General features: G+C 38.1%; 2 protein-coding genes across 3 annotated transcripts; both read left to right on the top strand.

Annotated features, from left to right (window-relative positions):
* Window positions 1–183: 183 nt before the first annotated feature.
* Window positions 184–2,977, top strand: si:ch211-218d20.15. The gene is made up of 8 exons (XM_046845474.1): window positions 184–452; window positions 605–723; window positions 796–850; window positions 935–1,002; window positions 1,078–1,180; window positions 1,289–1,407; window positions 1,590–1,735; window positions 2,208–2,977. The coding sequence occupies exons 1-8, from the start codon at window positions 389–391 to the stop codon at window positions 2,311–2,313; spliced, it is 780 nt and encodes a 259-aa protein (XP_046701430.1). The 5' UTR covers window positions 184–388; the 3' UTR covers window positions 2,314–2,977.
* Window positions 2,978–3,599: 622 nt separating this feature from the next.
* si:ch211-269e2.1 (cohesin subunit SA-2) lies at window positions 3,600–22,326 on the top strand. 2 transcript variants are annotated; one of them, XM_046844678.1, is made up of 32 exons: window positions 3,600–3,689; window positions 4,732–4,827; window positions 5,263–5,347; window positions 5,530–5,694; window positions 5,834–5,930; window positions 7,561–7,637; window positions 7,744–7,815; window positions 7,945–8,149; window positions 8,295–8,446; window positions 8,620–8,693; window positions 8,790–8,913; window positions 9,117–9,215; window positions 9,502–9,581; window positions 9,687–9,794; window positions 10,039–10,156; window positions 10,604–10,721; window positions 11,120–11,223; window positions 11,553–11,645; window positions 11,735–11,821; window positions 12,668–12,868; window positions 13,043–13,119; window positions 13,784–13,871; window positions 13,957–14,037; window positions 15,251–15,343; window positions 15,756–15,933; window positions 17,149–17,288; window positions 18,715–18,816; window positions 19,407–19,561; window positions 20,372–20,500; window positions 20,637–20,842; window positions 21,004–21,058; window positions 21,185–22,326. In XM_046844678.1, exons 2-32 carry the CDS (start codon window positions 4,787–4,789, stop codon window positions 21,297–21,299), a joined length of 3,519 nt encoding a protein of 1,172 aa, XP_046700634.1. In that variant the 5' UTR covers window positions 3,600–3,689; window positions 4,732–4,786; the 3' UTR covers window positions 21,300–22,326. The 2 variants fall into 2 exon arrangements, with proteins under 2 accessions (XP_046700634.1, XP_046700631.1); XM_046844675.1 differs by having other exon boundaries at window positions 21,165–22,326.
* Window positions 22,327–22,907: the final 581 nt, after the last annotated feature.

The raw sequence follows: 22,907 nt of genomic DNA, 5'->3' as shown, positions 1-22,907 counted from the left end.
TTTTCTTAAGGGTCTTTTTTTAACAAAACTACAAAAAAGCGCCCGTTTTTTTTTTTTTTTTCTTTTCTTTTCACACACACACACACACACATATTTATTTATTAAAAAGAATGTGAATAGCGCAATGAATTCTCGAGTTCAAAAATGACAAATGCGCCCAGTTCCGCTCGGACCTGGCAACCCTATGGCGCTGCTAAATGCAGTGACTAGGTCATCGCTGTTCTTTATATAGAAGCAAGATAGAAAATATCTTTTCCGCGCGATAAATCTAATGGTGTGTAGAGGATGTGTGTAAGGGATGGGGATCATGGAGGACGGTTGTGTTTGCGGGATGCTGGGATTATAAAAGAGATTTAAATCCCTAATAAACTCTGGCGGAGCTACGAGGATGACAGCTGTCAGTTTATCAGAGCCTCTGTGTCAACCGTGCGCTTATGACAGCAGATTCAAAGGTGTGTGTGTGTGTGTGTGTGTGTGTGTGTCCAGTGGAGGTTTATTTAAAGGAGCCACTTAAAGATGTTGAAGTGTTTGTATCCTTGTTGCTTCCCTCTTCCCCATACCCTTGTGTGTGTGTGTGTGTGTGTGTGTGTGTGTGTGTGTCCAGTGGAGGTTTATCTAAAGGAGCCACTAATGTCCATCCACCTGAGCCCAGAGCAGGTAGCACTAGACATGCTGTGTCTCTGCAGCCAGCTGGACCTCCTTATCAGAGCTCAGGTCCACCAGGTAAACCATCTGATTCTGAAGATTTCTAAATAAAGATATCTCAAAATAATGACAAAACCATACTGGTTTTAGGGGCAGACCAAACTAGATTTAAATCCAGAGGAATCGGAAGCTTTCCAAAACCAAGGTAAGCGTCAGATATTTAGTTTAAAAGGGGAAGCCAGATTTGCAGCAGACCTAGAAATGTGTTCTTTATGTGGTGTGCACACAGGTGCTGAGATTATAAACCAGATGAAGCAGTGCCTTGAAAACTCTCCAAAACCTGCGCCGTTGCTGGAGGTAACTCTCCACATCATGTAAACACTGTCTTCCTTTATTCTTCTTTAGGATAATGATTTTGTGCTTTTTAACTAGGACTATCTAGACATTGCTGGATTGTCTATGATCTTCCCTCGAGTAGAAGTCTATGTTATCCATGGTAGTCCTGTAGATATGTTGGAGGAACCAGCAATGGATGGTGATTCGCTGCTTCACAAGACAGACAAATGAAAAAAAAGCAATTATATTCAATTATTTGATATATAATTTGAATAGTCATGATTATCATAAGGATGTTTTTTTACAGGCTATTTCTCTCACCTTGGGAGACTGAACCAACTGCTGGGGTTCAGTCAGCAGTTAGATAATGATGTGAAACACATCAGAAGACATAAATACATCCCCCATCAGCTTGCTGTTGTACATGTGAGTTACATTTTTGCCATATCAATCAAGTTTTATCACAACATTAGCTTGATTTTAGTCATTGTCTACTCGTTGAATTAATTCTTGTAGTTAATGTTGACCAATAAGATCAGATAAATGCATTCAGCTGATTTGCCACATGGTCTATCATTCCTTATTTGCGTATTTGGCTTGTGTTTCAGCAAGGGCTTAACTCCTTTAAAGATGTGGTGCCACTGTCAGCTATTAAGAAAGACATTGAAGCCAATTTTAAGTCACTAAAAATGTCTTTAGTAGCAGAGGAAGGATCTGAGCAAGAACCCCAGTTACCAGCCCAGTACATCAGCTGGTAAATGTTCATATTTATTATTATTCTATGTCAGATTTATGTGTCTTTTTCATTCAAAGCAACATTACATAGCAACATGAAGGGGATTACCTCACAGCTCTGGAGTTTGTAGTTTGATCCTGCGCTTAGTTTGTTGTCTGTTCATGTTCTGTGCATGTTCTTTCATGTGAGATTCAAACTGGTTCTTTGGTTTCCCTTCACCTCCCAGGAAAATTCCAGTCAATAAATTGGCAATGCTAAACTGCCTCTAGGTGTGACTGTATGTGTGTGAATGTCTGTAATCAAGGTGTCCTTTAATGAACTGATGAATCCACCCACCTTATGCCCATTGCTCCCAGCAAAAGCTCTGCATCCACTGTGATCCTAACCAGGATACAGTGCTTGTGAAAAATGAATACACACAAATCCTTAAAATTATACTACCTGCACAAGCTGGAATCCCATTTCACCAACTGCATTTTGTATTTTACAGGGTATCACAAGTGACACAGAGCATAATATCAGCAATCACTTCACTTCCAGAAGAGCTCACTGATGAACTGAATCCAGTCATGGCTTTTGTCTCTGAGCTGTCCTGAGAAGAAAACATTCATGTGATGCAGTGGACAGGGAGGCATAAATGTAGTGTTAGATTTGATGATAGCATAAGAAAAATGTATTCTTGGAGATGATTAGGAGAGATCCCTGATCCGATCTACGATGCCAATGGATGCTACGATCTGGCTAATAACAGGGAAAAGACACACAGCACACAATGTGACACGCGTTCTTCGGTTTAATACAGGAAACAGACACTCTGGGCAAAACCTGAACTAAAAGTATTTCTTATTTGGTAACAAGACATGGAAAAATGGAGATGTTTTAACTCAGACAGGAATGTCATGTATACCACATACTTACATTGTATACATCTTACAGGCATTGCACAGACACCACAGGAATGTGCGTTAAGAGAAATAAGTGTGTGGCCCCCTTTTTATATTAACATGTAGGCAGTCTGTTAATAATACTTGGAGAATACTACACTGTAAACTTGGTGCTTAAAAGTGCAGCCGACCTTGATGACTGTTGCATATTTCCTTCTGCCAATCAGGTCTGGATGCTGAGAGGTTCATGGCAAAATTCCGACTTCGGTTATTAGATTTGTTTCAATTGTACCAATAAATACAAATTCTTCCACCTGTTCTAATATACTTAGTGCATTTGCAATAAATTGTATGTCAATGTCGACTTCTTCTTCTTCTTTTTTTTTTTTTACAGTAGTAATTTTTTATGGTGCTAACAAAAGTCAGTACGATAGAAACAAAATATTTCACAACCTGTACTTTTGCCTTTTTCTTTATTTACATTCACTTGTATGTATATATATATATATATATATATATATATATATATATATATATATATATATATATATATAACATAATAATAATAATAATAATAATAGAAGATCATTATTTTGGGAGGTCGAACTGTGTTTTAGTGACTGGTCGTTCATGAACGATACGTAATTTTACAACATTTCTTTAATAATGCCTCAAATAAAAGATTCGTTCATGAGCAGTAAGTCGAACTCTCCAGTCCGAGTCGTTCATTCTTTTATCACGTGATTCCCATAAACTCTATGCAGTGTGCATTACACAGGAAGCAGAATTGAGTATTTCATCTCATTAATCCTCTGGTCGGAGTCGTATATCCGTTTATCACGTGACTCCCATATACGCTATGAAGGTAATTGAAAGAACGAAATGAACTGAATTCATTTTAATGAACGAGATTCAAAGAACCGAGTCAATAAAATGATCCGATCATCCAATCACTACTGTGTATGACGTACTTCCGCACAGCGCGCTGGCTTTGTTCACGAAAAAGACCACCAGGTGGCGCTCTACAGCCGTGTTCCACCTCCTTATCTTTAGCAGGGATTCTCTCACACCACTATCACCCAGCACTGGTAAGAACATCTCTATGTGTGTATATGCAAGCAATATAAACGCTTTTTAAAGCATGAAGTGTTGTACATATACAAAGATTTACCAATTTGCCAGCTGAATATAGCAGCAGTATATGGCAGGGTCTATAAGTGTAATATTTATTGTATGAAATTCACAAAATAAAGGCATTCGAGAAACGATGAACGCAGTAAACTCTTGGGATTCCTGTGTGCGAAGTGAAAAGAGGAGAGAGAGCTGCTTTATTCTCTCAGGTTTTGTATTGAAAAGGGAAACATAAGGAAGAGGCTCACGCTGAGGGACATTTACACTGACCAATCAGCTGCTTACTTTCTTTTTACTGACGCGTATCTGACCAATCAGATGTGTTCTTTACTAATAGCCGGTCTTTTGTTTACGCGCGTTGTGTTTATCAATAACAGGGGCAACAACAGTTTCACGAAGTCATAAGTGTGCAGATATTCTTATATATTATTTACTTATCATAACTCAGCTGTTTGCTTTGGGAACGTTCTGTTTTGGTTTATAATGGCAGAGCATTTCACATATATACTACTATATTTGACGTTTTTTCATTGTTGGCTTTGCAGAATAGACAAACCATATGTAATGCAGAATATATTTTGAACTCCCTTTTCTTTTGATTGCCAAAATATTTCTGTTTTAATTTGTCATTTCAGTTATCTGTCTAAAGTGAATGAGTTACAGAAAACTTAAAATCATCCTCTGTCAAACTTTGAAAACTTTCTGTCAGATAATGTTATGATGATGTTCTTAGAACTTTAGTATCTGGTTACCGGAATCAGTTCTGAAAAGCATCTGATGGCTGTCACCAGCTGTGTTTCAAAGTTTCCCAGAATGTTGTGTAATAGTGTCCAGAAATAAAAAAAACAAGTTTTTGTTAGCTTTGTAGGATATTTACACATGTAATAACATAATAGTGCAGTTATATAAAAAAAAATCTAACCCTTTATATCACACTCAAGGGTGAAATGGAAGCAATGTTTTTGATAAACACATTGTAGCCCTTGTATTGTTCTACAGTAGATCAAAAGATGTGAAAACAGGAAGGCAATACCACAAAATGATCTGAGAAGAGATGATAGCAGAACCAACATTACTCTCAAGAAGAGTGCAAAAGTAAGACTTTTTGCTGTACTGGGATTTTTTTTTTATAGCTGAGAGCAAAAGTTTGCATCCCTAATGGATTATTGTAAAAAAAAAGTACAATGTACATTGATCTTTTTGATATAATTATATTTAAAAATGATGGTTTACAATTTGTAATTCCAAGAACTGAAACTATATAAATATGGCAATTGGAAGTCTAAAGACATAAATCTCAGAAAACATAAACTGATATCAACAGAATAATTTTTATACATGTTTTCTGTATTTCACATCTGGCATGTTATGGCAAATGTAACAGGAATAAGTTACATGCAAACTTCTGTTCACACAGTAACCGCATACAAACACATCACTCAACCGTACACGATAAATGTATTGCATTAAAACTAGTAGGTATGGTGTATTATGTGAGTAATTAACCAAATAATGAATATATTTTTAAAGAGAGAACACCAGTGTTGATGTCCCTTCCTGCACATCTGTGAATCATGCCTCTGGTGTGAGAAATGAAAACAGAAAGAAGAATGTGGTAAGACTCTGCCTTTGTCCTGCTCATGATAGAAATAACATTATATCATTACTTATGATAAACCTTAAATAAACTTGGAATAAAATAAATAGGATTTTGCAGTACACTGATTAATATTTTAAAGCTCCTGCAATAAATTTGTGTGAATGTGTAGCATTTGTAATGTGGACATTTTTGTATAGAGAGGGAAAAGGAAAGCCCGGGATGGCTCGGAGAATGCTAAGCGGAAGCTTTCAAAGACCAACCATGGTCCCTTTGGCAGAGTGGAGAATGTGCAGCTCAAAGATGGAGACATGGAAGCCTTCACCTTGTTTGAGGTGGTCAGTATGGGCAGGAGTGCCATGCAGGTACAAGCTGATGATTAATGCCTAATTATACCTGTTCAAGTACTAGATTGACTGCTTTTTTGTAGTAGATGGTGTGATTTTTGGTCGAGGTTGTTTGGAGGCATGTTTTGATTGTAGTACTTCTGGATCTCATGCAAAGGCTGTGGTTGACGACTGGATTGAGGCTTATGTTATGGACAGAGAACCAGCACTTCTTGACCTCATCAGCTTTTTCATTCAGTGTTCAGGATGCAAAGGTAAGACATTCAGTGAGTATATACAGTGGCGTACACTTCCTTATTTTTTTTGCATGTTTTTCACACTTTAATGTTTCAGATCATCTAAACTAGATCATCAACTAATTTAAATATTTGTAAAAGATAACACAAGTGAACACAACATGCAGTTTTTAAATTAAGGTTTTTATAATTAAGGGGAAAACTAATCCAAAACTACATGGCCCTGTGTGAAAAAAAAGTGTTTGCCCCTTAACTTAATAACTGGTTGGGCCACCGTTAGCACCAACAACTGCAATCAAGCTTTTGCGATAACTTAGTCTGTTACAGCGCCGTGGAGGAATTTTTAACCACTGACCTACGCAGATTTGTTGTAATTCAGTCACATTGAAGGGTTTTCGAGCATAAACCGGCTTTTTAAGGTCATGCCACAGCATCTCAATAGGATTCAGGTCAGGACTTTGACTAGGCCACTCCAAAGTCTTTTTTCCTCAGCCAATCAGAGGTGGACTTGCTGGTGTGTTTTGGATCATTGTACTGCTGCAGAAGCCAAGTTCGCTTCAGCTTGAGGTCAAGAACAGATGGCCGGATATTCTCCTTCAGGATTTTTTGGTAAACAGCAGAATCTATGGTTCTATTTATCACAGCAAGTCTTCCAGGTCCTGATGCAGCAAAACAGCCCCAGAACATCACATTACCACCACCATATTTTACTCTTGGTATGATGTTCTTTTTCTGAAAAGTGATGTTTTTTTCTCGCCAGACGTAATGGGACACACACCTTCCAAAAAGTTCAACATTTTTCTCGTCAGTCCACAGAGTATTTTTCCCAAAAGTCTTGGGGATCATCAAGATGTTTTCTGGCAAAACTGAGATGAACCTGTATGCTTTTTTGCTCAGCAGCGGTTTTGTCTTGGAACTCTGCCATTACTTTCTTTCTCATTTGTTTAAGAATTTCTTTTGATCTCAGCATGATGTCTAGCTTTTGAAGATCACTTTGTCAGGCAGGTCCTATTTAAGAGATTTCTTGATTGAACTGTGATAAACCACAGTTTTAACATGGGGGGCAAACACTTCTTCACACAGTTTTGGATTTTGTTTTCCCTTAATAATGAAAACCTTCATTTAAAAACTGCATGTTGTGTTTACTTGTGTTATCTTTGACTAATATTTAAATTAGTTTGATGATCTGAAACATTAAAGTGTGAAAGATTTTGGAAGAGGCAAACACTTTTTCACACCACTGTATGAGCATTCCTGAAATGTCCATGGTCTTCAATCATTGCTTTCTTAACTGTCCTCCACAATGCCTGGTGGTCATGAGTGTTAACTCTTATTAAGTTTAAAGACTTACTCTAAAAGGATAACGTATAAATAATTATTTAAATGATTCAGTATGGTTAGAGACCAGACAGTTACACCAACAGAATCATCTTTTTTAGGAGGAAGACACCTGCTTTTTCTAGTAAACTATGCAAATTTATGTATGTTCTGCTAAATATATAATTCTACTGATGATATTGATCCTTTTTAAGTGAGTAGTGCTCTGATATGAAAGATATGTCCTCTGGTAAAATAGATAGGACAATCTCTCAATTAATCTAACAGTAATATTGTGCTACCTGTGCTGTTTCGTATGTGTATTTTTTAGGGGTAGTAACTGCTGAGATGTTCCAGAGCAAGGAAGATTCTGATGTCATGAGCAAAATGGTGGAGGACCTGGACGAGGTGCGATCTGTTTTCCTTCTTCTCTCGAGTTGTATACATATATGCCACAGTGTTACAAATTATTTTCTTTCTTTCTTTATATAATTTTTTTTTTTACAAATTACAGGGCTCAGGTTTGCAGTATAAAAGGTTTCTGGCATTTCCATGGATACTGACTGTCACTTGGCCCATTGACATTGTGAGTATAAACTTTACTTCAGAGTCTATGAGACTTTTTCACTTATGTTTAGCACTATGTTACAAGCAAAATAATTATTCTAAAGCTCTTAAACCTTAAAAAAAAAAAACTTTTCTTTGTCTTTTTCAGGACAATGGAGAGTATCCTCTTGTCATGTCTGGGCTGTACTGGAAAAAGTTCCGCTCTCACTTTTGTGAGTTTGTCTCAGTGCTGATATCGCAGTGTCAATATAACGTGATCTTTGACAACTACCTCCTGAACACACTCATCTCTCTTCTGACTGAGCTCTCAGCATCACATATGCGTGCCTTTAGACACACATGCACACTGGCAGGTAACTCTCTAAACTAATCTACTGATTTTTACTGTCTGAGCCTGTTTGAGTCTCTGTGACATTATCACTTATCTTCAGAGAGAAAGCAGGCTGGAGTGGGATGCACTCTCTGATTCTCTCTCTCCATTCTCATGTGATCCTGTAGCAGTAAAGTTGCTCAGCGCTTTAGTGAATGTGGCGCTCAATCTCAGTGTTAGCGTGGAGAACAACCAGAAACTCCTTGAGGTTGAGCTGGCTAAGATGTCCAGCAAGCGAGCCTCACCACGGGTGGACAAGATACAGAAGAAGATTACTGAGGTGAGGCCATGACTCTCTGACTGCACTGTTGTCTGTGCTTTTGTCATTTCATCATTAGTTAGTTTTTTTGGGGAGGTGGGGGAGGTGGGGGTCATAATATACAATATTTAAAAAACACTGAAGTAAAACTTGAAGTGAAAGTTTCTGAAACTTTAACCTTTGTTCTGTTTCAGTTGAAGGATAGAAAGCTGGAAATAGAAGACATGATGGATGCTATTTTTAAAGGAGTTTTTCTTAAAAGATACAGGTAGTCTAATAACTTATGATTGCCTCCAGATCTTCTTTTTCCTTGCATACCACCTGATGTTTAGTAAAAAGGGTTTTGCCTGTTCTATTTTGCCAGAGATGTAATATCCGAGATCAGGGCGATCTGTATAGAAGAACTGGCTGTGTGGATGAAGCTTTACAGTGCCGTGTTTCTTAATGATACCTGTCTGAAATATGTAGGATGGTTGATGCATGACAAGGTGAGTTTCTGTTATCATTGAGCTTCTTCTATGTATAGAATGCAGAATGCTTTCCACAGTGAACTGGCTGCAATTAAAGAGCTTTTGGACTGATTTAGCATATCCTTAACTGCTACATTTTTTAAAACTTGTAATTGATTATATGCCTCTGTACACACTCTTGTTGGGAACGGAAAGGTTTGAACCTTGTGTCATTTTCACAGCAACCTGACGTGCGCTTGAAGTGTGTTTTGGGTCTGCAAGGACTTTATCAGGACGTTAATCTTATCTCCAAAATGGACCTTTTCACCAGTCGATTTAAGGTTCCGTTGTTTTTCTATTCCATGCGATTATGAGAGATCTATAGCAGGAGAACATTCATTGGTAGACATCTTAGCTAATTAAAGTATCTTGCACAAACTTATCTATGATTTCCTATTGCGTATGTGACTACATTAAAGAGCAAGATTAAGATAGATGGATTAGATTTACTGATATACTGCATATATTCATTACATCACATGAGGTTGTTTTCAGAAAGGATACATTATTGATAGTGCTTAGAGAAGAATGTTTGTGAGGGTAAATTATTGTTGTGCTTTTTCACAGGAGAGAATGATCTCCATGATTTTGGATAAGGACCATGAGGTTGCACTGCAGGCAATGAGGCTGCTGATGACAATTTCCCAGTGAGCTTTTCTTTTTTCAATCATATACTAATTTTTTATTGGTTCAAACACATATTGGATATTATAAAGAAAGGCTGACCATACAAACCTTTTTTACCGTGACAGGTTCTGTGATGATGTGCTGACTCAGGCTGACTACAAGCACATGTTTCAATTTGTATACTCTATTCATCGACCACTTGCAGCCATGGCAGGGGAATTTCTCTTCACCAAGTGAGTGCAACTGAAAATGTTTTTAGCCAGGAAGAGTCAATTATAGACAGAATGCCTGTACTTATATACCTGGTGACTAATGGTGATTAATCTGGTCAGAATAACTATTAGTTACTTAGTTAGGTAAAGTATATTAATAACATTAATTAAGTACTGGTATTCATTTCGCTGTTTCTATAATAGTTCAGTATTATTCAGATCTGTAGGTGATTACAGGTTTTAGAGCATTTTAATGTTTCCTCAGGTTACTTAGTCAGCCTACAATGCCAGTGAGGAGGACAGGATTATCTGAGGAAGACAGACACAGAGAGCTAACTCTGGCCAGAGTCCGAGCTCTTATTCAGTTCTACACTGAGAACCAGGTAGTTCTGATCATAATTTCTTTATGATACTTTTGTGTATTGTTACTAGTCTAAATCTTACCCAAGCCCCGCCTTCTGTGGATGAGCTTAAATAGCTCTGTTCTACAGTTGGAAAGGATGACATTGAACTCCCTCCTCTCTTAGTTTAGATAATAAAAAAACACTTGCCAATCATGGACGACATCTTGCACACAGAACAGAATCAGTGTCTCTGCCAAATACACCTGACATATGATGCTATTTGAGCAGCACCTTAACAATGATGTGACATCAGATGTGTTTGCCAGAATCTTGGGTTAGCCCTAACCTTCCTTGACTTTTTTTTAAACTGGTAGCTATCGTTTGATATGGATGACTACACTAGGCTGGAAAGCTTTTTTAAGATGTTAGAATTAAATCTATTGTGTTTTCAATGTTTAACATTTTTCTGCCTGCTTTTGTTTTCAGCTGCATCAGCATGTGCTGTATCTAGTGGACAGTCTGTGGGAGAGTGGTGGACCACTGTTAAAGGACTGGGCCTTTTTTACCTCTCTGCTCACAGTTCATCCCCCCTTAACGGACCAAGGCTAGTGCTTACTTTTAAAATACACTATATGGACAAAAGTTTGTGGACATCTGACTAAGATAGACAGACAGACAGACAGACAGACAGACAGACAGACTTGTGCTCATTCAGCCATTAGAAAAATCCAGTACTAATGTAGGATTAGAAGACCTGGGGTGCAGTCAATGCTCACAGCAGCCATTATCATTCTGAAACAAGTTTGACTCTGCTAGTTCAACTGAAGGGAAAATGTAATGCTACCACATCCAAAGACAATCTAAATAATTGTGTACATCTTTTTGATGACAATTTGGGGAGATAATCAGGTATCCCAATACTTTTATCCATATAGTGTAGTAACACTATGTTCTCTTTTTGATTTACCCTTGTGTGATTGTATACATCTGTTTGTTACACAGCTTTAAGCAGCACCGAAGAGACTCTGGTGATTGAGATTCTTTTGGCGTCAGTAAGGCAGGCTGCTGAGGGACCTCCACTAGCAGGGAGAAGCCTGGGGAAGAAAGTTAGCTTCTGCTTTCTTTCATCTTCACTTAGCTCACTTCACTCATATTGCTGTGAGAACTCTAGTGGAACCCAACTGAGATTCATTTTACAGTTTGTTGTTGCCATGAGCATTTGATAGTTATTTTTTAAATACTAAGTGAAACAGTAGGGATTATAACAAATGCTCCAATTAAAGGAATACTTTTGATTTTATCTAATTTTTCTGCAAAACGGTTTCTTACTTGTGGTTGTCTGCGTCTGATGTTCATATTATATGCTTTATATGTATAAGTATGTATGTAGTGTGTTAAGCAGACTGATTATGAACATGCATTTGTTGTGTTTTAGTTTATCAGTACAAAAGAGAAGAGGTTGCAGACAGATGACTGTGCAAAACTTACAGAACACTTCTTAAAGGTGCTCCCTGATCTGTTCTCCAAGGTGAGAAAGGAACCCATGCATTTGTTGCACTCTCTTACTATATATAGTAAATTTTGTCCTGATCTTATAATCTGCCTATGCATTTCTAGTACTCAGGAGATGCTGAAAAACTTACGTATTTCCTCAAAATAACTCAGTACTTTCAAATGGAAACATGTGGCGATGAACACAAAGAGGTTGGTTGTTTTTCTACTTATAACATTATTGGTCTACTTTTAGCAGCAAGTGGGTCTCATTATTGCATTGTTTCACTTAATGTAATGTGTGATAAGTGTGCATTTTCAAAAAAAATTGTTAAAAACACTTTGTTAAAATGATGGCAAAGTTAAACACTAATACTAATATTTCAAAAATCTTATGGAAACTTATATAAAATAAATATAGTCGAGTGTCCTATTGTCAGGGATCCACCAGCCACACCTTCACTTATCACTCCAAGCAGCCCTCCCACTTACTAATCAGCTACACCTGGCCCTCATCAGTTCTCATGCTACATAACCCTCGTTCCTCCACCATTGTCCGTTCTACAGCTTAGGCTAAAGAAAACTGTTGGACTACCCAAGTCTATCAGTTTGGTTTATCTTTGTTTACGAGACTCTTGTGTGTTTTGTGTGCTTCAGTCTAGTCACAGCTTTTCACTAGGATTAGTTTACCTGGCGTTTCTTAGCGGTTTGCCGTTTTCTGCTTTGCCCTGTTGCCTGTTAATAGTCTTAACAATTAAACATTGGTCAGAAATGAGCAGGAAATAAAGAAATGCAGTCATGACAGTCCCTGTGCTATTTTTGAAAATATATATATTGGGATGCCTTTTAAAATATTATTCCTTATTTGATAACCCATATAACAATCTTATAAATGGAACCTGAAGTAATAAAGCAGCAAAGATCTGCAGTATTGTTAAAATTATTTCTAATTCCTTGACTAATAATTTGTTTTCAAAACAATTATAAGCCTTAAATGAAATCCCCCCCCTATCATGCCCCCTGCTGGTCAGCTTGTGGCACTGTTTTGTGTGGTTGTAGTCTGTGCAGGCACTGCTCGCTGGATTAGAAGATGCAGTGGATTCTCACACAGAGGCAGCACTCCTAGAAGCAGCTGTTCGGTCGTATCATAACCTCTGTGCAAATGATTCACCCTGGCAGCACATGGCAGCTTCTGCTATAGGACAACTCATCCAACGCTGGACACACACACTGGGCTCATGCTTAGAAGATGCAGTAACTGTAAGTGCCTATCAGATGGCATGTGACTGTTGGAGAATTCAGTCATAATTCTGTGTGCTCAGACCTGCCTGGTTTCTACATGAATAAAGGCCATAAAGTGTTTAGTTTGACTGGGAGACTGAAGGGGGTAACAAGGCTAACTACAGTATGACTCTTGTTTTTTTTTTTTTTTAGGCTGGAACTTTTATTGGAGGGGGAGACAAAAATGACAAGATTTTGTCCAGTTTGAAAAAATTAACTGCTTTCAACAAGTAAGATGAGTTTTTTTTTTTTCAGAGAAAATAACCTAAAATCTATTTACTCCAAACTCATCTGAAATTGAAATAAACTAAAAACCTAAGCACACTTACTGAATTCTGTTAATTTTTAAAGATTTGTGGTCACAAATTCAGAACCACAGGATTTTACCAATTTCTAATAAGAGGTCTCTATAGGTGAGACCGGCATGAAATAATATCTAATTTCCTTAAAATAACTCCTTTATCCTGCTCAGGGTTGCTATATGTAAGATATAACCAGAAATGTGTCCCTCAAAATATTTCGTCATGTCTGGTAATGAGTACCAGTAAGTCAATGAGAAATACTGATTTGAAGATTAATTCGCAAACACACTGAACTAAAGAATTCATAAAAGATTTAACAAAAAAATATATTTACCATGAATGTTAATTAAGCGCCTAAATACCTGCACTTTATTATGAGTGAGTTTTGAGTAAACAGGTTTGTTGCTGTACAATGAAATATGTCCATTATTGGACACACTGATGCAGTAGATAGAGATTAGACTGGAAAAAAAAAACTTTTTTATTAAGGTTATTCATTGTCTACTACAGTACATGTCTAACCTTACAAAACCTTACACTATTTCTCTCTCATTCGGAGCTGCCTCATACTTCTGGTATCATTGTGTCTTAGTGCTCAGGACCTGACTAAATGGGGAACATATGAGCTGGTCTCTAAGCTCCTTGTAGTTGAGTCACAGAATGGAGGTGTGCCAGTAGAGGTAAGATCAGTTATCATAACTGTCTCTTACTGTGAGCAGCCTGTCTCCAGTGAAAGCTCAACTTTCTTCTGTGTGCTGCTTTCAGATGATCACTGAGGCTCTGCGCTGTGTCTGCTGCTGCATCCTGTGGAACCTGAACAACTTTGGAGAAGGAGTGACCTCCAGGGTTAGTCATCAGCTGCTCTGACATTCTTCCTTAAGCTCAACCTTGCCATGCTGTGACTCTCTCCTCTTTGTCATTGGCATCAGATCTAGAGATGTGAATGCTAATATTTACACTCGGACAGAGTTTGGAGTGATAAATGAACCGAGCCTTTCAGGTGTGTGTGACTCAGTGTCTACACAATTCCCATATGATCCATCACAAGCAACATGTCCTTTAATTCTGCTACATTCCATTTGAAATATCAGCCGTGATGCTCTCAGAGGCCCTGGGTTGTGTCCACTGGATTTTAATAATCGGGAGAAGCCTGTGATTGATCATGAGGCATTAGGAAAAAGAGTAGGTTCAGGTGATGGATTATAGGGGGCGTAATGGCTACATTCTTGTGTGAAGTCTCCTCTACTAATCTCTAATGTGACGTCGTTATTAAGCCCATGTTTTTATGCGGTGCACAAGGTAATCATATTTCCCGACCCCTAACCTTTCCACACAGAGATATTGATGGCCATTGAGAATGCTGTAGGTAAGAGAGCAACATTAAAATCCTTCACTTGGGGGAGTCGCACCCCAACGAGTGCTTTCACTCTCCGACCCCCCTCATCAATAACTGCCAGCGTGGGCTGTAATTTGAGACCCAGGCAGCGACTTTGGCCCAATCTGCAATTCTAATGTCAGTGGCATTTGGCTCGGGAACGAGGGTGAATTTGAGTGAGAGGAGGTGCTGGGGGAAAACAAGATGAGTTCAGCAGAAAATTGGGATATTGTCCGATTAAAATGAGTCATTTGGCTAAAATGAGATTCGAACAGCAGTTCCTCCCTGAAGCTGGGCACATGTTTATAATTATGAAAGAATGGTTTACATGAGAGACCAGCAGCGCTTCTTCTACCAAAGCCTCTATCTATCCACATTCCAATAGGGGCTCCTCCATCTGCTTTGATTATTTAGCTTCATTGTTTTCTCAAAATCTCTGTCTCTACCATAAGTCTATGATGCAAACAGATCTTTAATAGCACAAAAAGCAAATATATATACAAATAAATAAAAAAACCCCCTCATAACTCATGATTGAGAAGGGGGGCAGGTAAGATGGAGACAGTATGGATGAGGCTATTAAGCTCTCAGTAATTGGGAATGTGTTAGACCAGCAACTACATTACTGCAAGTAGAATCTATGGCAGATATTACAAATATCTGTTTGTGTGCTTGTGTGTGTAGGAGTCAGCTCTCTATCAGAGGAGTCAACTGCGAGCGTTTTGTGAAAAATGCCACCGTTGTCTTTCACACACGGAAAAGGTGGTAAGAGAACAGGTACAGTCAGCCTTTACATAACATTATTCCTTTCTCCTCTTTTACCCATGTGCATACTTTTTACTCAGTGGGTTATACTTTAAGATGTGATATATTAAAGGGCTCATGTGCGCTGGAGCGCATATGAAATGTAGATGCATCATTTATAATATTTAAAAAAATTCCCGTTACATAAGCTTTTCTTCTTCTACCTATTTAACCGATTGTCTCTTATTAATGTATCATTAATGTAAAAGAGACTAAAGAAAATAATAGGCTTAAATAAAGAGTAATACAACGATTGAGGATCTTAATAGTATATATTTGTGCAAAAAAACCAACTAATCTTAAGCCTGTTGGAATTCAGTGCCTGTGCAGTTACTGTAGTTCATATTAGGTCTAACATTTTTCCGTGTTCCTATTCCTCAAATAGGCGTTCATGTGTTTGAGCGATATCCTCGTAGCCCACAGTTACCAGCTGCAGATGTGGGATTCATCAGCAGGTGCTCCTCTGTTCTATACCCCTGAACCCAGACTGCAGAAAGCACTGCTTAGCTTCATTCTAGAGCACATCTTTACTGGCCCTGAACCACACAGCCACAGCAGCACAGGTATCCCTGTCCACCTTCTGTCCTCTTTGTTTAAAATAACACGTTTATGAGACTCACTTATGATTTACACTCAGACAATAGACGCTAGAAGCTGTTATTGCTGTGTTTCCAGTAGATGGCAGTCTGTCTCCAAGTTGCATTACACATAGAGCTGGTCGAGTTCGGACTGGTGCTTACACACATTCAAAGTCGCTCTCACCAGGTTATATACAGATACTTTAGGTTTGCAAATGTCTTATACACATTCATCACAAGCCAAATCAGTCAGCTCAACATCATGAGGGGGTAAAAGCTTGAAAAAATGTTACATACAAAAACCTCAATGCCTGCGCAAGTAGCAAACAAAAGATTCTTGAGTTTTTTAATGCTATTTTCTATCGGGATACATGTACTGTTTGTGAAAATACATTTAAACACCCAATAACCTGAATAAATAAATCATTAATTAGTAGTTTAAAGAATGTAAGAGACTCTTATCAGTAAAGACTCATTTCATATAATACATTATACATTTAGTCAAAGTACATTCATGTAAACCAGTTAAAATATTTATTAACATATGTATCACAGTAATTATCAATTTTGAAACCTTAAAATTATTTATATAGTTGTCTGAAAAGCTGTTCTTGACTTGATCGGTGTGATGATCTATGACTAGATTTTCTGTAGCAGATTATCACACTCTGACCCACTGCTGACTATATCAAGACCACGTCTTTCTGAATCTGATAATGCATATTATCATTTATCTGTTATATTACTTTATAAAACATCGACATCTTGTGTAAATTACATAAGCTGTTTGTCTATATTATGGATTGTTCTCTAAATGTTATTCAGTGCTTAAGGCTGGATGTATGTAGAATTATTGTTTTGACAAGACAGTAAAATTAATGGCAGGTTGGCAGCTTATTTATATATTTTTTTGTATTCTTGATTAACAACCACAAGAGTTTTGAGATTTAATTCTATAAATATTTCAGAAATGTATTGAATTTGTAACCTCTTACTATATGGGCTTTTGGATTGTAATAATCCAGAGCAATATATCAATTAAATTTTCATCCATACAGTATCTTTTCACTAGAGCGATGATTCACCAGGTTGGTCCTGACACATTATTCTGACAGAAAATGTGTTTAATGGCACCTCACCTAGGGAAACAACATTTTTGAACCGCGCGTGTGTGTGTGTGTGTGTGTGTGTGTGTTTCAGGCAGCGAGAGTAAGGGTGGGGTGAGCTGGCCGGAGGACTTGCACCGGCGGAGGAATCTGTTGGCTGCCTACTGTAAACTGATAGTGCACAGTGTGCTTGAGATGAGTATGGCTGCTGAGATCTTCAAGCACTACATGAGGGTACGTCCTGTTCACTGCCTGGTCCTGGTCTGTTTTAAAGTCATCAAGTATGATTACTGAATAGCTACAAATAAAATGTAAACTAAATATAATCAAACCTCAAGATTATAGTAATCTGTTTTATAATTATGAAAAAAAATCTTTTGCAAACATCAATGAGAAGATTAAAAATAGGTTTTCACATTATTCTGTCCCAGCAGCTGTTCTTAATGATTGAGGATCTATGTTTGATGGATATACAGCAAGTTTATAAAATAATGTCAAATAGCAGTGAGCACACGATTGGTATTACTTATAAAATGATAAGTTTGCCTCATTAAATACACAAGTCTACTTTATAATTTATGAGTTGACCGGGATGAATGGACAGCACCCCGAGTGTGTGTGTGTGTGTGTGCGCTTAAAAGCGTAAGGTGTTTGACATGCCGACACGTTTGGAATGCCCATTCGCCTCGGCAGTGGCAGAGCCAGCACTCTATCATTAACATTCTTCTTGATCTTTCTGATTTACACACGTGTACCCCAAACACACACACACACACACACACACACACACACACACACACATGCACAGCTGCCATAATGAACGATGTCTTTCAAAGTCAAGCAAATGACAGAAAGTTGGCAGCCATCTGTAACCCTTTATTTGCTCTACTTCCTGTTTTTGGAAAGCTCCCCAACAACTGTTCAAAATATTTGCCAGTTCATGATCACTTCCTTCCGCATAAAAATGTTTTTAAAGGCAAATGCTGTAGTGCTAAAAGGCAGCTTGCGTGGGATGGAATCACAGCGGGTTACAGTATATGTCTGGGTGGTATAAGCATAAGCGGCTAGGCTAGACACATCAATATTGTGTTGATACAGTGCAGCCACTGAGCCCACGCTATAGAGGATTTGTCAGGTCAAGAGCATCTTTTTGTAACAGAGACACATAACGCGGGCACATAATCTTCCTGACCGAGAGGGCAGGAGGGCAAGACTTCATCAGATGCTTATAGGGCCTAGTCCATGTTAGACAGCAGGGCTGCATATATCTTCTCCAGCACTGCAGGTATTATTTATTACAGCGAAAACCTGAGATGTAGCTCGGGGATAGTGGATTGATGGTTTAGGATCTTACCGATGGCTTCTTGGCAGGCATTGGGCAGGTGAGAATAAAAGTGATTTTGTGCGACTACTATAAGGATTCAGAATTGTTTGCCATCGGCAAAACACTAGCAATTGCAATTATTATGTCTCAGCATTTTTTAAGGCTTTTTGTTATAAAGCTCCCATCTCTATGCTTACAGCATTGAAATACTGGTAACACAGTATGTCTCCATTTCAATTCTTTTATCTGGGGATAATATACTATTGATTCAGGCTTCTGATTTGAGCTTTAGGAGCCATGATACAGTAACACACTTCTGTTTTTTTTTCTGCACAGTACTACAATGACTTTGGCGATATTATCAAAGAAACTTTGAACCGCACTCGACAAATAGACAAGATCGAAAGCGCACGCACCCTGGTCCTGTGCCTTCAGCAGGTACACGCAACTCACTTTCCATCATCTGTTCCGGTAATCTCAGTTTCCTCAGTGTCCATGGCTCACTGAAGGGCCTCTGCAGCTGTCAGCATCTCACAGACACAAAGCCCCTCCACCAATATGCCCTGTGTGGAATGTTCTAGCAGCTCCTTCATTCTCTGAATTGCTTCATGGTAGATCTTTGGACAGTGAAACTGATAGGGGAAATAGTGATCAGTAGCGTAGATTACACCAGCTCTTCTGTCTGAAGGCCAGTTCTTCACAGAGCCTTTTCTAACATGTCTGTCTCACACGTCTTATTGAAGAGAAATTATTCCAATTTACTCATTCTTTGAAATATATACAGAGTACAGTAATTTTGTTCATTATTATGATGATAAAAAACAGACACAATGAACATGTTTTGGTCATTGTTCCACTGCTTTCTATGTTTTTCCCACCCTCACTGTTAGATTTGATATTGAATGTTCATTGTATTTCTTGGTAAAAACTGGTAGCACTTAAATAATGCTGATGCATGCTTTACATTTCATTATTTTTGGTGACGTTAAATAGTGGGGAGTTCTACTGACACGTCTTACTGTGTGCAGCTGTACCTGCGGTTAAAGCAGGAGCAGGACACTGGGAACATGTGCAGTTCAGGAGTGCAGACCTACAGCAGTATCAAAGAGCTGGCCAGACGCTTCTCTCTCACCTTTGGCTGGGATCAAATCAAATCCCGCGAGTCTCTGGCCATGATCCACAGGTAGCGCCGATCAGCCTCTGGCATGCTGATCCTGCAAATTAATTTAGCTTTATCTTGAATAATTGTATTTGAATAATTGTATGTAACTTTAATTGGGTATAACAACCAGCCGTGTGTCCTGCTGCAGTGGAATGATGTTTTCTCCACTTCCTGTTAAAGTTTTTAAAATGGGAATTTTAGCTGGAATTTGTTTACATGACCAGAACACTTGAAGTAACTCATAGCTAAATGACTTATTTTGAAGAGTGAATTCCTTTTTCTTTTGTTTTGTTACATTCTTGCTTGCAGGGAACTCAAGTTAAATAGATTGCAAACAATTAAATTCGTTGCTTTCTGCTGAAATTGAGGGTCATGACATTTTAGATCCAGCAGCATGATGGAAAGGAAATGACGACGTATTAAAATCGATTTATATCAGTTTTAATTTGTATGCTACTTCAGATATTATCGCAAAGCAACTTTACAGAAATCTGGAAATCTGGATGTAATCTGGATGTAAGGAAATAAAATAAAACTTTTATATGGGGTGAGCTAGAAAACATACAGAACCAGGTTTTAGATGGAACCCATCCTCATAGTGGGAATATAAATTATTACAGTCTACAGGTAGTGCAAACAGTCTGCAGTAGGTATAAAGCATAAAGCTCTGGGTAACCTGTAATGCTGTTCTTTTGGGCCATGGGTCACATTCATTTCCAAACATGAAGTACTGAAAGAGAATGAAGCAGACAGTTTGGACACTAACATGCTCATGGCATCATTTATAATTGAACCCTTTCTCTAAACCACAGTGTTTTTGCTTCTTTGCAGGGATGGCATTGAGTTTGTTTTTCAGGGTTTTGTTCAGCAGTCAGAGAAGCACCCGCCGCCATACCTCTCTTACCTCACCATCCTCAGCGAGTTCTCCAGTAAGCTGCTCAAACCTGACAAGAAGACCATGTGAGTAAATCTGAACACACAGTAAGCAGCACTACAGTGTGTTTAATAAGAGATTTGACTCGGGGAATACACCTGAATACACTGTTTGCTGAAAGATGGTCTTTCATTTCGAACAAATGTTTGTTTCTCTGTTCAGATACAGCTATCTGCAGCAGTACATTGGTGAGCAGTGCATCAGTAACAGGGAGGAGTGCTGGATGCCTCTCATCTATTACAGAACGTCTCTCCAGGGCACAGCTGAGGGAGAAGATGCCGTGTCCTTCATCAGCTCTGACACTAATAAACAGCTCTCACTTACTAATCGCTCCAGATCGCCCTCCATCAAACCGACTGCATCTGAAGGTACGACGAGTCACAAAGTCAATACCGAGTCAGCAGTTTTCCTACCGGCACTGACATACTACTCCGTTTTTTTTGTCCTGACTTCCAAAAGGTACAGAAAGTGATAATGTCCTGAGTGTCTTTGACCACAATTACAAACTTCTTCCCGTATATGTTTACAGGGGAGCTACGAATCTCACAGATGTCCGAAACTAAAGCGAGCAAACAGCAGAAGAGGTGAGAGGTGATACATACAGGAAATCCGCTTCTTATGCTCAAGTGTATAATTGTACCATCAGTTCATTTGCTTTATGAAGTCAAAATGGCTAACATTTTCAATCAGTTGTGTTGTCCTCTGTGTAGCCTGGAGCCGAGAGTCACAGAAAAGATTGCTGTGCTCAGAGAGGAAACGGTTGATATCCAGCCAGGGGTCACTGGTGAAGAAGTGGACGTGGATACAGTAGAAATAGACACTTGACATCCTTATGATAATCTGTTTCATGCTGTTCATTAAGAGTATTGAGAATGATGCTCAATGTGACCTCATTCCTTTTTATTATATATTTACTGTAAGAAATGATATAAAGCCTTTGTGCTAAAGACTCTAATTATTTGTTTTTTTTCCCTCTAAACCAGATCTAAGCTAAAGACCATTTTTAACATGCATTTTGTCTTCTTTGCTGTTATATTACATTAGGCATGTGTTTCCTCCGAGACACATAAGGCTAACCACTGTATATTTTCATCATCGCAGCACATAGTAACATACAGCTGTTTAATGACAAATTACTTTGAGGGTACATTAGCTTCCTGTGCTGTCTTAGCACTGACTAAAATTGCTTTAATGAGCTGAACTGGAATACATTTGACCCATCTTTGCCATATATGGAATATAGTTTTACCTAAAAGCAACATGATTCTAATGCAGTATGAGAGAATTATAGACTTGTGAAGGCTCATACTGCAGGTTGGTGATTACCAGTGTTTATATTTATGACATTTGGCAGGTTCCCTTATCCACAGGGACTTTTCCAATTTATACACCTAAGCAGTTGGGTTAAGAGCCTTGCACTTGGAATGGGATTTGAACTCATGACCTTCTGATCCTAAGCCAATGTTTTAACTACTTAGCTACCATGTTTCATATTATCCACTATACTGTCCGATGACCTTTTTTTTTTATATTCTGCAAATGTAATGGTCAAAATTATATTAGGAAATGTTTAATATTTTGGACCTACCCAAACAAATTCTCAAAATGAAAAGAGCCAATGTTCACTTATATTTGATGCCAATGTACAGACGTACAGACAGTGGGGGAGTGGAAGCTCAGTGGTTGGGCCCTTGAGCAAGGCCCTTAACCCTTCTGTGCTCCATTGGCTGTATCATAGCTGACCATGTGCCCTGACCCCAACTTCCGAGCAAGCTGGGATATGCGAAGAAAGAATTTCACTGTGCTGTAATGTATATGTGACAAATAAAGGCTATTCTATTCTTCTTCTGCATAATATTAAACATTCTTAATGTAATATATATATATATAATGTCAATTGATTTAAATATTGAATCACTATTAATTGCATAATTGTCATGAGTTAACTCACAATTAATCGCACATTTTTCTGTTCTTAATGTACTTTTCAAGTTTTTAATACCCTAATCAACACAGGCACGGACAAAAATAGATGCTTTATGCAAATGTGTTTATTATTCGTGAAACCAAACTCAACATAGAGCATGAAAACAAAATATTTTTTTTTAATTATGTAAATCATCAGGACACCAAAAGGAACTTTTGCTATGTTTCCACACGGACGCTTTTAATTGCCAGATGTGTTCATCATGGCGGATTTTGGTGCTTAATTTGAGTAAAACAAATGTAAATGATTTTTAAATTAGTTTCCGGTGGCTATGGCTATGGGCTCCTTGCAATAAAAAAATTAAATTAAGAATGTTTATATCAGATCACACTGAGGTTAAATAAGTTTTAAAAAATACGTGTCTTATAATGGCCATGTTTTTTTTTCTTATCCAAATCTGTACAGTAGGCCATTAACTACAGAGAATAGTCGATTCAACTCAATCT

This window comes from Silurus meridionalis, chromosome 3 (assembly GCF_014805685.1).
Source record: "Silurus meridionalis isolate SWU-2019-XX chromosome 3, ASM1480568v1, whole genome shotgun sequence".
Taxonomy (NCBI): Eukaryota; Metazoa; Chordata; class Actinopteri; order Siluriformes; family Siluridae; genus Silurus; species Silurus meridionalis.
Note: the sequence above shows the minus strand (reverse complement) of the source record. Positions and strands in the feature narration are given on the sequence as shown.